The sequence below is a fragment of the Protopterus annectens genome, chromosome 11.part0 (genome assembly GCF_019279795.1).
Source record: "Protopterus annectens isolate FY-2018-M chromosome 11.part0, PAN1.0, whole genome shotgun sequence".
Lineage (NCBI taxonomy): Eukaryota > Metazoa > Chordata > Ceratodontiformes > Protopteridae > Protopterus > Protopterus annectens.
Window position 1 is genome coordinate 915,542,502 of NC_056745.1, and position 13,992 is coordinate 915,556,493.

Here is a 13,992-nt window from a genome sequence, read left to right on the forward strand (position 1 = left end):
GTTATCGAACCTCTGAATGAAAAGTATTCTTCAATGAAAAGACTAATCTAATGTCATAACCGCATTACTGGTCAATTTGGAGAGAGGACCCAGACTTAAGATTCTGATAGGTAAAGGAAGTATGAATTGTACAGCAAACGGAAATTAGGTATGACTGAAAAAGGCGTTCAAAGTCCCATTAAATCACACAATCTGAAGATTAATAATCAAAAGTGCTTATCGTATGTCATTTAGAGGGACTTCATACATTTTAATCTAGCTTGCATTAAAATTGTTTTTAGCAGCTTTTCACAGATTTTTTTAGCCGTGGATGTACAGCTCGTTGATTTCTTTTTCCTTTGCTGTAAGATGGGTTCCCAACTGGCTCACAAACTGGACACACACTTTCAAAGTGGGTGACTCCACGTCAAACCAGCAGACCTGTTACCAGTGGGGTGCCACTGGGGTCAGTGCTGGGCCCTCTACTGTTTGATTTATACTTCGCAGAACTTCAGGTGAAAACTAAAGAATTGGGGCTGACCAAGTTTGCAAACAACTGCAAACTAGGTGCAATCACTGAATCCCCAAATGATGTCTCACACAGATCAACGACTGGTGTATTAGTCACGGTCTCAAACAGAATGCAAAGAAATGCATCATCATGCCCAATGTCCCTTCTCACTATCAAATCAATAACAATACCTTAAGTACCCATGAAGTGGTAAGGGGCCTCGGATGACAGGTTGACCATAACTTCGACCACTACATGTCTACCACTGTCAGGAAAGCTTTCCATGTAGCTCACTTGATTAGTAAAGGCATCGCCTTGAGAGCAAAAGAAGTTATAATCCCCCCTATACTTAGCACTTATCAGGTTATCAGGCCCATAATTGAGTATAATGCCCCATTCAATATGTATAGTGCTAAGCACCTACAGCAATCAGAGAGACCACAGAGGTTTCTAACAAAGAAGATTAAGGGCCTCAGCATGTGCCTTACACAGACTAAAATCCCTGTCACTGTACTCAGTATGACATATATTTCTTAGGGGAGACTTATGCTTGGCCTACACAGCAACCCAAAGACCCAAACCTAATGAACTTACTGCATATCTGTAAATCAAATGGGTCTACGGCTACCCGTTCCAAGAACTTAAATATGGCCTGCGACTTAAATAGGACATGCTGCAGACAACTTCATCTCCCAGCAACTGTCACGTCTTTGGAACAGACTGCCAATTCGTGTGAGCACCTCTATGACTCTGTTCAAGAGGAACCTGGATGAGTGAACAGGGCACCATAAATTCTTACCAGGGATAGCACCCACAACCCTCTTGGACATGGACAGTCATCACTATATGCAACCTTGGGTACTGACTAGTACCTCTACTGTATTACACTGGGTTGAAATGGCTAGGCTTAAAATGACCTCTGGATCGATAGCGTAGTAATCTACCACGATCCTATGAACACTATTTGTGGGTCAATCTTGTCTCATTCAAGCCTATATTGCTTGAAAGGCAGACTACACATGGCACGTTTGTTACAGTGCTTCTTAATCACAGTACTGACTAAGCAGCTTAAATGTGAGAAAATTATTTTGCCTGAACAAGAAAGGTAAATGATGCTTCATATGTTTAACTGAAAAGTTTTTCTTACATTTAAATTTTTTCTGACAGTGAGCTCCAAGAAACTGCTGCCCAGCCTGTCATCACTCAAAACACCTGATTAACTGCCCTACCAGCGGTTGTTGAGGAAAACAAAGGGATTAAAATCATGAGCTACAAAGAGCCTCAAAATAGCATGAAAGACCATGGCAAAAAGTTTGGATGGACTGTGCTGAAGAGCATTTACTAATACCTAAGAAATAAAGGCATTAGGGGATCATAAATATGGGTATCATCAGCTTTGCTAGGGGAGCATAAATATGGTATCATCAGCCATAAATATTGTTGAGTAAACCTTCCTGCCTAAGCAGACCACCAAGAAGAAACTTTTACACTGTAGAAGGAATTGATCACAAAAGGGATCCCTGTGGGACCCCACAACAAAGAATGCAGGAAGAAAACAAATTAACTCCAGAAACCACCTTTAAGAGTGCACTTTAACAGGTACGAGAAAAAATTACAAAAGCCTTACCAGAAACTCCATAAAAGGGTTTCAAGCATTCCAAAATCAGCAAGTGCGAAAAGCAGCAGTTATTCTAAACAGAACACTGCAGAGTGATATTTGATCACATACCACTAAAAGACCATTAGCTATTCATATGGACCATTATAGTGCTATGGACAGCTCAGAAACTAGACTAAAATGGATCCTAGAGTCCATAAGAATCAAGAACCACTAAGGGGTATTTATTCAACAGCTATTTCATTGAAAAAAAATATTAGAATTAGGTTAGTAACTAACCAGAGTTTCTGAATAAAGGCAGAATTCCTGAGGTTCAGTTATCATCACAGCCTTCTTCACAGCAGACAGAAAAACAACCATTCTTACACTGGACTAGACAGTTTTGAAGATGAAGGGACACAAGACTTCCAGGTAAGTCAAACATCCATGCTGGACAAAGGTCAGGACCATACATACCAGGACAAGTAGTAAACAGAATCTGTATAAACTCTGAAAATTAAGGTAATTAAAGTCACCTCAAGTCCTGCCAGACAAATCTCTGATACGAGCCAAATGTAAATGTACTGTGTATTCTAAACAGAACTTCTAATCTTATGGACTATACCTCGTGTAAGCAAAGGTCAACCTATAATTCACAATCATTTGAGGATGACTGGACAAGCTAGACTAACAGCCTATCAACCACTCAAAAAGCACAGATGGTCAATTCTTAGCAAAAGAAGATGCTTTTTGCGGATGATTCCACCTGGTGCCCAGAGTACAGAAGGTCCAGTTCCAATCTGTCCTCCATGAGGCAAGAGTATCTCCACTGTCACGCCATCTTTTGCCAAATCCTGTGCATTAACCAAAGCTCAGAGTCATGCCATATTTTTTTCACAACTCAAGCAGGCCAGTGAACAGGCAAAACGATTAAGAATATCCATTACAAAGATGTCCTTAGCAACTACTGAATCCGCATACCCACTAATAACCCCAGGAATCATGCAAAAATGTGAATAGGTTTCATTTAGAAGACCAATGTGATCAAACAGAAATTACCTTTTCTGTTGTAACTTTGGACAGGTCCTTATACAAAAGTTTGCGAATATATTCCTGCAGTGGAGGTCGTTTCTTTCGGACAGCCTTTTCAGCTGGAGGTGGGTTGCAATAATAGTATGCATTTTCAACCATAGTCACATAGCGGGCATCTAAATGCATTGCTTGCTTCTTACGCATCATCTGCTCCTACAGAAAAACAATAAACATGCATTATTGCAGTACTACAGGCACTCCAAATGATCAATATAGTTTAGGCACACATGCAGTCATATCAGTATTTCTAAAAGCTTGAAAAAACTTAGCCATCCTTTGCAAAGGAATGCATAATTCGTGGGTGGGGGGGGGGGGGGAGTTATACATCAACTGTGGGACAAACAATACAAATACTCCTGCCATCTCATACATGTGGCAGAGCATTTTTGTTTCCCCTAGCAATCATTCACTCCAATTACCTGCAAGACCCTATCTCGGTACTCAGTGGACTGAAGGCACACAATCTTGCCTTGGCTGAAGTACTAGCCTATTGCACACCTACTTGCTGACAATTCAGATGACTGTCCATTCACTTACTGCAGGTTTCTGTCACACAGAGAGGAAACACGAGCACCTACTGAAAAACCCATACAGATACAGGGAAGATGTGCAGACTCCACTCAGAAGGCACTCAGGCCAAGAACTGAATTAGCATTAGCAAGCACTGAGGCAGCAATGATAAGATAACCATTGTGCCACTGTTCTTTTTTTATATTATGGCCATAAAAATTAAAAATAAAGCACCAAAATACGTAACCATGTCAACAGAAATAATTAGATAATCATATGGTAAGAGAAAAGCAAAACTGTTCATGGCACTGCAACCCCATTCACCTGCATGACTGGTAGTTTAAAATTCCCAAGGTCTTTAATTCAAATCCTTCTCAAATGCAGCGGGGGGAGTGAAGATCAGTCTTTTTAAATTTGCTGGAAAACCAACATTTTAATTTTCATCTGTAAAGCCATTCCTATCCTGTGGAGGCAGCGCAGAAAAAAGTAAGTAGGACCATAACCCCTTCTACCGACAACATCTTCAAATATGATAACTGCTAACTTGTGTCTTCCTCATATTTCAGCAGTCTAAACAGACCAGCATGGGATTTTAAACAAAACAACAAAAAACAGAATCATGAACTACTTAGGTTATGTATTCAGTGAACCCTCACTGTTTAAAACATTGACTAGTCTGCTGTCATGCTTTTAATAGCTACAAAAAATCACAAGCTACAGACATCCACAAAACAGATTAAGTCTTTATTTTCTTATTTTCTTCAAATAAATTTACTAAATTATCACTTAAGACAAAGGCACACATACATTAATAGAAAAGAAAACAAACCATATTACAATCGTTCATATTCATAAATTATACATTACAGGTGTTTTCTTTCTAACAATTACTATTCACTCCAGAATTTCATAAATTACTCAACATCCTCCTTCTGAACATAATTCCACATTTATGGTTTCCATAAATGATTTCTACATAATTTGCGCCTTCCATTTTCTAAAGATTCCACCTCTAGTGCTTTAAATGCGTTTACAATATTCAGTACTTCAATTACAGTTGGTTTAGATTCTTATTTCCATTTTCTAATAATTGTTTTTTGGCAGCCAGTGGTATTCAACTTGGTAAGGCCTTAACTACACACAAGTTATTCCCGATCCTGTTTCCCTATTCGAAATAATCATTTCTTAGTTAAAGCCATTTGCTCACTCAACATTTCTGATAGTACTCTATAAGGATTTTTTTTTAATCTACCAAGTTGTTAAAAATCCCAAAAAACATTCCCAGTTACCTCTCTATTTCCATCAAGTTGTCAGAACTTAATACCACCACCACCCATCTATTAATCAGACACGTCAACTGAAGACAGTCCCTTTTAATGGATGACCTAGGAGCAAAGTCTGGTTAGGTGACTTGCTCAAAGTCACACATTAGGCAAATAAGGGCTGAGGAAATCAAATCTGTACCATAGGAATTACAGCTCACAGCCTTAATCCTCTGTGCCAGCAGCCAGACTCTGCTAACAGAGGCAAAACTCTCAAAGTCTGTTTGAAGTAAAAGAATACCTATGAAAACACTTCCAGTCAAAAGTCCTATACCTTATGTACTGTGCTACATTCTTGTTAGCATTACAGATGTCCTCTCATTGTTCCTTTGAAAAATGCCTTTCCAGTCTCTTCCTAATTTTTTCTAACCTCCTCTGATTTTTATAGCTATCATGCAATATTTACATGCCCTACAATCATTCCTTTTTCTAACAGCAGCAGCTTCCGTTTTAGTATCTACTAAAACTACCAAAGCTGGCCTTTCAGTTAGTACTTCCTTACCCTTTCTCATTGTCTATACTCTGCTATCAATCCCTTGTAATAAAGGCAGTCACTATACTGCAGTCCAAAATTCTGCTTGGCCTTATCCCACTCTATTACAGTTCACTCACCAGTTATTTGCTCCCAATATGTTGGTTTCTCTGTCAATTTTCTGCAGTAAATTCCAGCTCCCTCTTGCCTAATTTTCTATACCTCTACTTGCAATCATCCCCATTGGAAAATCTCCCATCTTTACTTCCAGGTAGGCTTAGTTCTTAGAATATTTTCTGCAACTTTATGATTATAATATTTTATATGGCTGTTGCTATTTTCCTTGGGGATCTGCATCCACAATCTTACTCTCCCCTTATTTCCCCAACGTATCCCATTTCATCATCACTTTATATATGTAATGTATACAGATGGTTATAAATGAGCCTTAACTGTGTAGCTCTAAAGTATTTATTCACATCAAACAATACTAAACCACCTTTATTCTATGGGGAGGATCAACTTTTCCCACTTAACTCTTGCATTCTTCCCCCCAAACAGATTCTTTCAACTCTATCATCATCTACAACTTTTTACCTTGGGTTGATAAAAGTATGGAAGCCCAGCATATAAAACTAAAGGGACTAAAAAAAATTCACTGCTTGCATCTTACAATCCATAGCCATAATGAAAAGCTTCCACTTCCCAGTTTTTGTATTACCTTTTTGTTTTGCTTCTTCAAAAAATACTTAGCTGTGATAACAAAATCATTTTTAATCCATTCACCTAAATACTTCATTCTATCATGCCCTCTTACAATTGGGAATTTAACCAAATTGTGTCTGGGTACACAGTTTACCGCTACAGCCTTTGTTTTATTGTCATTAATTTAATATATCAAAACGACTTGATTCCATCTCAAAACATTCCGAAATACCTGTGAAGAAATCAGACACAGTCATCTGTGCTAGCATGTCTGGCTAAAGTTTTTGTACATAATTTCTGATTAAACTGTGTAATACATGATAGGATGACTAGCTATGATATTGTAAGTTAAGTTCTTACATGTCAATTTAATCTGTACAAAATGTTTCAAAGACTTGAACAGTGTTTTTTTTTTTACATTTCTAAGTGCACATATTTGTGAAGAAGATTCTAACTGCAGACTGTCTTGGAATCAGTTGATCTGTAGATGATGTCATCAGACTGTTGACTGTTGATATGTGTTACTGTCAGAGGCTGAAAGACAGGATCAATCTTTGGGAAACAGCTGTTGGTTAATTTTCAAAATATGAAATGAAAATTAAATTGGAACAGTCGTGACAGTTAAGCTATTCTATAAAAGAGCCTGCTGAAGACAGTTAAAAGTCAGTTTTTGTTAGCCAACACCCAGTTGCACCTGTCAGTTGTTCACAGTTGTACTGTGCAATGGATACCCCCAAAAGGACTCACCAAGAACTGCAAGCCTGCCTTTGCTCTGTTGTAGTAATTTAGTTTAGATCAGGGACAGTGTTCTGTAGTGAGGAAAATTATTACTAATCAGTGAGAGTTTTTTCTAAATTTTGGATTTCTATCCTTCAGTATAGATTTCATTTTCTTGGTGATTGAGTTCGGTTTGTTTATTAGAAATTATGGTTTTATATTTTTAATCATTTTGCTCATTATTAAATATTTTTATTAACTTACATTGTGGGTGGTCAATCAGTGTTTTCTTTAGTGACTTGATAGTTCTTATACCTGCTTTGCTAACTTCCTGGGCCACTCCAAAAGCCTGGCTGCTTTAGGTCATTTGCTAGCATTTGTTTTAATATCTAATTTTCATATATGGACACCAATTTAAAAGGGCATGAAGGCTCTCTGGCTGGTGGCAGTGTGTTACCGTATTATTTTGGGGAAGGGGCACAGCTGGAAATCTGTGTCAGGCTTTCCCAGAAGTGCCTGGATATGTGAGGTTTAAGTGCGAGTGTATCAGATGTCTTAAACTGGGACACATCTCTCTGAAATGTGTATTAAGCAGTGACATTAAGGGTGGACAGAAGTATACAGTCCCAGGTTATATTGTGTGTGTTCCTGTTGGGCTCTAAGGGGTAAATTTGAAATATTAGTCCTGTTGAAATGACGGTCTCACACTGGCATTAGTAGTGAGGATTGAAGCTCCTTAGTTACTGACCCAGGATAGTAAGGGACATCATATATTGTTGGCAGTCCAGTGGGGTATTACCTGGATGTCACATTATTTTGTGGCAGTCCGGTGGGATATCCAAATGTCACAATACCAAAATGAATTTTCTGGATTTATCAAGTACAAAATATCATCGTCTGCAAATAAAGCTAGCTTTGCCTGATTATCATACTAGTTACATCCTTCAGTTTGTGAGTTTTTTCTTTACCAATGTCTTGAAATATAAAGCAAATAAAAAAAAAAAAAAAAAAAAAAAAAGGAAGGAAAGAGGACATCCCTGCCTGGCTCCTCTGTTCAAACACAGCTTTGAGAGGAATCGTCCTATCTTAATTCTTGCCTCCAACCCTTTCCATAGCTTCTTGATTATAAACCCTACTATTCCCTCAGGAAATGGAAATCCTTCCATAGGTTCATATGAGGTCACTAGGCTAATGGCCCTGGAGCGCTTACAAGCCTAGTCATGTTAATCCCAAGTTGCCCCAATTGTACCTGGTTAGACGGGAGTCATTTCCAGAGCGAGTCTATAATCAACACCGACTGCCCCTGTCCTTGAAGGACATGGGTGCTACCCCCCAGGGTAAATTTGCAGTCTCTCATCCATAAGTCTAGGTTGCGCTCGAAAATGGTCAGAGGAGCTCTGCTTCACGTGGACTGTCAGTTTATTCCAGAGGAGCGTCAATCTCTGGGAGATATATCTGTCTCTCCAGCATGTTCTGTTTATGTCACAGGCTAGGTTAAGATCCCTACAGCGAGCGACTCTTGTGCCATTTGACTTGCAGATGTGCAGCATTTCCATTAGGGCAGGGTCGGAGACTGCCCTGTAGGTTAGGCACAAGCCACCTCTCAGCAGCCTATGTAATACAGTGTACAGTGACAGGGTTTCAGCCTATCAATGTAAGTCATGGTTTGGAGTCCCTTTATTTTCTTGGTGAGAATTCTCTGAGGTCTCTCCAGCTGCAACAGGTGTCTGGTGAGATACAAGCAAAAGGGAGTATTGTACGCCATTTAATGTCTGAAAAGGGTCGAGTACACTGGAGTTACAACATCCTTAGACCTGGGTGTGATGCCCTTACTTATGAGATGCACAACACAGAAATTTTTCCTTACCACTGTGGAAACTTGGTGGTCAAAGTTCAGATGCTGTCAACCTGTGATCCCAAATCTTGCACCACTGGGTTTGGACTTAGTTGGTGTTGTCAATAGTGTAATTAGCGGGGAATTCCACTTTGCCAAAGGGTATAATTATGCACTTTTTTGCATTTACCACAAAACAAATTGTTAGAGGTGGAAATAAACAAATGACCCTAAAGAATGCCTCCACCAATGGCACACTGAAAAAAACACCACTCCTCCAAACAGAATTTGTAAAATATCTATTTATTTAGCGCTATTGTTTTTTGAAAAGACCTCAACAGAATGAATGACTCTTGTTTAACACACACATATACACAGATATATATAACCACAACCAGGAAAAGACCATTGCATCACTTCCTGGGGCTCACAGCACATTAAAGAACTTAAAAAGCCAGTACAATAATTCAATAAGATGACCCATCAAAACTATCTTTGCCTAATCAGATATAGCAAAAGTATAAATGAACAAAGTACTGAAGAACAAAAGCATGTGTTTAAAACCTTGATTTGAAAGCAAGTATTTTAAAACCTACTACTCAAAATATTACGACTATGAAAGTGTTCAAAAAAATATGAAAACATTTTTATTACACATTTTGACATAAAATGAAGACAGCACACAATCACTCCACCTAACATGAATGGACTTATAACCTTGTTGCTCTCATTTTAAGGACCAGAACCAAGGATATCTGATAATTGAGACCTGGTAGAGTACAAGCATTTAACCCTAACTGCCACATTAATTCAGAATATTCAAGTAAGGTCTTCCACGACCCTCCTCTTGGGTTAATATCAACCTGTTAAAGGACTCGAAATAAAAATATTTTGGGGACATGTGAAAGCATGCCTTTAAAGGGCATAATGGTCTCTTTTGAAGTAAAAATAAAATCTGGAATCCCAGCTAACTCTGGGATATTCAGGAACTAATCTAAGGCTAACGTCTCGCAATTAACTGGTAACCTAGCAAAATTTCAATCCCCCATAAACCCTAAGAACACTGCTGCCTATGCAGAACTGTTCACAGAAACCCTATATGAAAGCATGTTAATAGCCGTATAGAGGCAGCTGTACCCATCAGGAAGTACATAACTATCTCAAAAAACAAACCACCCTGGTGAAATCACAAAATCAATAGGCTGTATAACAGAAAGACGAAAATCATGGCAAATCAGGAGATGCAACATCCAGCAGGATAAAAGCAGTCTCATCAAACTAAACAACTCAAGTCGACCAAAGCCAAATTTGAGGTAAACTTGGCCTCCCAGGCCAAGGAAAACCACAATGCATTTTTAGCTATGTTTCAACCTCAAAGGCAATACACAATTGTGTGCAGAGCTCACTGTACATGAAACCACCTATACTGAGACAAAAGATACAGCAAACCTACTGGCCGGCAAATTCAGCTCCAACTTTATCCCTCTCTTCCCCTCAACCTTCCCTCAGGAAATTCCAACAAATATAACTCCCCCTCCTATCACTACTGAATAGGCCCTTAATGCTCTCTTTAAAGCCAAGAACACTGCATCAATAGGCCAATCAATATCTCAGGATGCCTTCTAAACAGCATGAAACACCAACCTATCAGGCCCTCTGGAACTGCTATTTAACTCTAGCCTCCAAACAGACTTTGAGCCTCATGAATGGAAAACAGCAACAGTCACTCCTCTGCACAAAAGTCGGCCATCTACAGACCCTGGAAACTATAGACCCATAAGTCTCACTAGTCTCATAAGCAAAGCCATTAAAAGAATTATCACGGGAATGATCAGTAATGACATAGTAAACCTCCAGAAACTGGAACCAACCCAATTTGGTTTCGTCAAGGGCAGGTCATGCATACTCAACCTGGTGAACTTCTTTGAGAAGGTCACCAAAGCAATGGAATAGACCAAAATGGTTCACACTGCCTCCCTTGACCTCGTCAAGGCATTTGACATAATAGCCCACCTCCAGCATTGTTGACAAAGTCAAGAAGTTAGGTACAAACCCTTATGTCACCATGTTGATAGCCAGTTGGCTCAGACAGGACCCAGGAAGATAGAATTGGGGAGGCCATCTCTACATAGAGGCCAGTCACAAGCAAAGTCTCTCACGTATCGGTCACAGGACAGCTCCTTTTTGTCATTCACCTCTCTGAAGTCAAGGACAATGTCAATGTCAATGGCCTATGGCTGACTAAATTTGCAGATGATTGTAAATTAGGAGCTGTCATTGAATCCCAAACTGACAAATGTTCGCCAGGAAGGGCTGACACAGACAAACTGATGTCAGAGCCATGGACTAAAACTAAATGCCAAGAAATGCATAAAAGTATCCTTCGGGAAGTCTTCCACCCCTGGTAACTAACATATTGACAACACACCCTAAGAGTTGACACAGTAGTCAGGGACTTGGGAAAACACACAGACAGTAATCTAGCCTCTGACAATCAATCGTGTGTCTGCAGTAGTGAGAAAATCATTCTATTTTGCACAACTTAAACAAAAGGGTAAGGCATCTAGGTCCAAGAAAGTAATTTGTCCACTGTATTCGGCATTCATCAGACCTATCACTGAGAACAATGCCCCCTTTTGCTATGTAACTAACCAGACATATCCAACAACTGGAATGTCCACAGATGTTCCTCACTAAAACAATACAAGACATTAAGTAACATGCTCTATGCATATCACCTCAAGGCCCTATCCCAGTATTCTGTCTCCTACAGGCTAAGGGGAGATCTGTACCTGGCATCCAAGGTATTGTCCGACCCTACACTGATGGACCTCCTGCATATCCACAAAATAAACAGCACCAGAATTACTTGTTCTAAAGACTTAAACCTTGCCTTTGATACAAACAGGACCTGTTGGAGAGACAGATATGTATCCCAGAGACTACCCTGTCTCTGGAACCCATGTGATCAGAGTTCCTCCCTAGCCCAATTCAACTGTAACTTGGACAAGTGGATGGATAACAGGACATTATTCCCTAGTTTGGCACTTATGTCTCTAATGGACATAGGCAGCCTGTAAATGGTGCATGTCCCAGGCCCCTGCTTACACTTATCAAGGGTATTAGAACTTTTCAGAGATTTGGGATGCATGGCTAGACTTAAAAAGACTCTTGTGGCCATTAGCCTAGTAAACACACATGAACCTTTTTGTTAACCTCATACATATGCTCATATACTCTATTCTTCAGGACGGGTTCTGACTTCCCCACATAATCGGAGAAACATACCTGGCAAAAAGTTAAGTATACAACTATCTCACTGATACAATTAAAGTATGTACTTGCTCTGAAGGTTTTACCAATATTAGGAAGGAGCAATGTGCCACTGTTTGCCATATATACAGCTTGATGGCACATACCACACTCTAAAGTCATCTTCTAACTATGGTTGTCGGTAGACGTTTTCCTCTGTCTCTTTTTCCAGAATATTCTTAACATTGTAACCTCTTCTAGAGGTGTATAAGGGGGTTGGGGGAACACTGGTAGACTGTTTGGCATTTTGAAATGTAATTCCCAGTATTGGGTTACTACTTTCTGGAGTTTGACCACATCATTGTTGTACTTCATAATAAAAGATCTAATGTAATTCATTCCACATGACCCTTTGGTTGTTACTTCCTCTGATAGAGAATAACCAAACTGGCTTGACTCATTGCTGTTGGGTGCATGGTTCCCAAAAGAGGAACAAATTTAATATCCCAACCACTTAACACCTCAGTTCTGAATTTTTTTTACTATGTGCTCAGGGTACCCTTGTTCTAGGAAAAGTTCCTCTATATATTCCAATTCTTTTACAAGACCTTCATAAACAGATGTCATGTGGGCTGCTCTAACCATCTGTCCTTTAATATTTTTCTTCTGGTGCATGGTATGATCACTATAAAAATATAAATAGGAATTGGAGAAGTTTTCTTTTCTATAAAGTCTAGATTTAAAACAACCATTATCAAGGTCTTTAAGGAGGGTTACATCCAAATAGTGAATCTCTGCATCCCCTGCATTGCTAGTAAATTCCAGAAAATCAGTGGTCAAATTAATAAGTAACATAAACTTATCCGATTTGTTTCTGGTTCCTCCCCAGATGAGAAAGATATCATCTAAGAAGCATAAATACAAAACAATTAATGGGGAATACTTAGAATTAAACACCCACTCTTGTTCCCAATTTAATAATACTATATTAGCAAATGCGAACATGGACTTCAAGGCCTGGTTAAATGAATTTGAGTTACATGTGGCTCATGTAAAGGACACTAACAGAGGTACACTATATAAAGACTGAAGTGCTAAACTACAGAACTTTGGTTTTAGACAATGTTTTATGAGAGACGGTATTGCTAAAAAAGTCCCTAGGAGTCTCAGAGTATGGAAATATCCGAACAATGTCAAGCCTGGCTCTGATTTTCACAAAGAACTAACAACCATGAACTCAATATTATGAAGCTTATTATTAGAAATAATGAAAAATGTTTATAGAGTTTTTATATGATGAAATAAATAAGTTATGTAGTCACCATAACATTCCATCTGAGTAGCTGAACTTCATTTGTCTTCAACCTGTGGGTCTCGGATCCACATCGGATTGGACACGGCCATTTTCCAGCTATGGATTCGAGCTCCAGACTCCTCCCCTTACCCATAATGCCCCCTTGCCTCCCTTCTCCCTTCAGATCGAGTTTGCTGCCTAAGAGGCATCAGACACCTGACCCAATATCATCTTATCATAACAAAGAATCTCCATGACACTCCCAGGCTTAGAATGAGCCAAGGGTCACATAATATATGCAAAACTAAATGCAGACTGCACCAATGATATGGTCAGGGGGAAGGGGGGGTTGGAGGATGAAGACAAATGAAGTACTATTTCAGACGGAACATTATGGTGAATACATAACTTCTTTATCTGAAGTAGTTAACCATTTGGTCTTCAACCTGTGGGACAGAGTCCCCAGCTACCAAAAACGTCTGGGTGGCCCTCATAGAAGGATGTTCCGAAGCACCGCAGAGCCAAAGGATGCTCTGTTCCTAGACATAATGTCCAGCTTGTAATGTGAAATAAAGGTATGAGATGAGGACCATGTGGCTGCCAAGCAGATATCGTCCAGAGACACCCTAGCCCAGAAGGCAGATGACGTAGCCATAGATCGGGTGGAATGTGCCTTCACTTGTCCTGACAGAGACCTACCTTTCACA

At 39.4% G+C, this 13,992-nt stretch overlaps 1 protein-coding gene across 2 annotated transcripts in view; it reads right to left on the bottom strand.

Moving 5' to 3' along the window:
- Positions 1–13,992, bottom strand: part of UPF2 (UPF2 regulator of nonsense mediated mRNA decay) — a 2,519,933-nt gene that overhangs the window by 1,608,244 nt on the left and 897,697 nt on the right. For both annotated transcript variants that reach the window (XM_044088310.1, XM_044088311.1), the window contains exon 12: positions 3,147–3,332. In XM_044088310.1, coding sequence (XP_043944245.1) covers positions 3,147–3,332 — 186 coding nt within the window. The remainder of the gene's footprint in view (positions 1–3,146; positions 3,333–13,992) is intronic.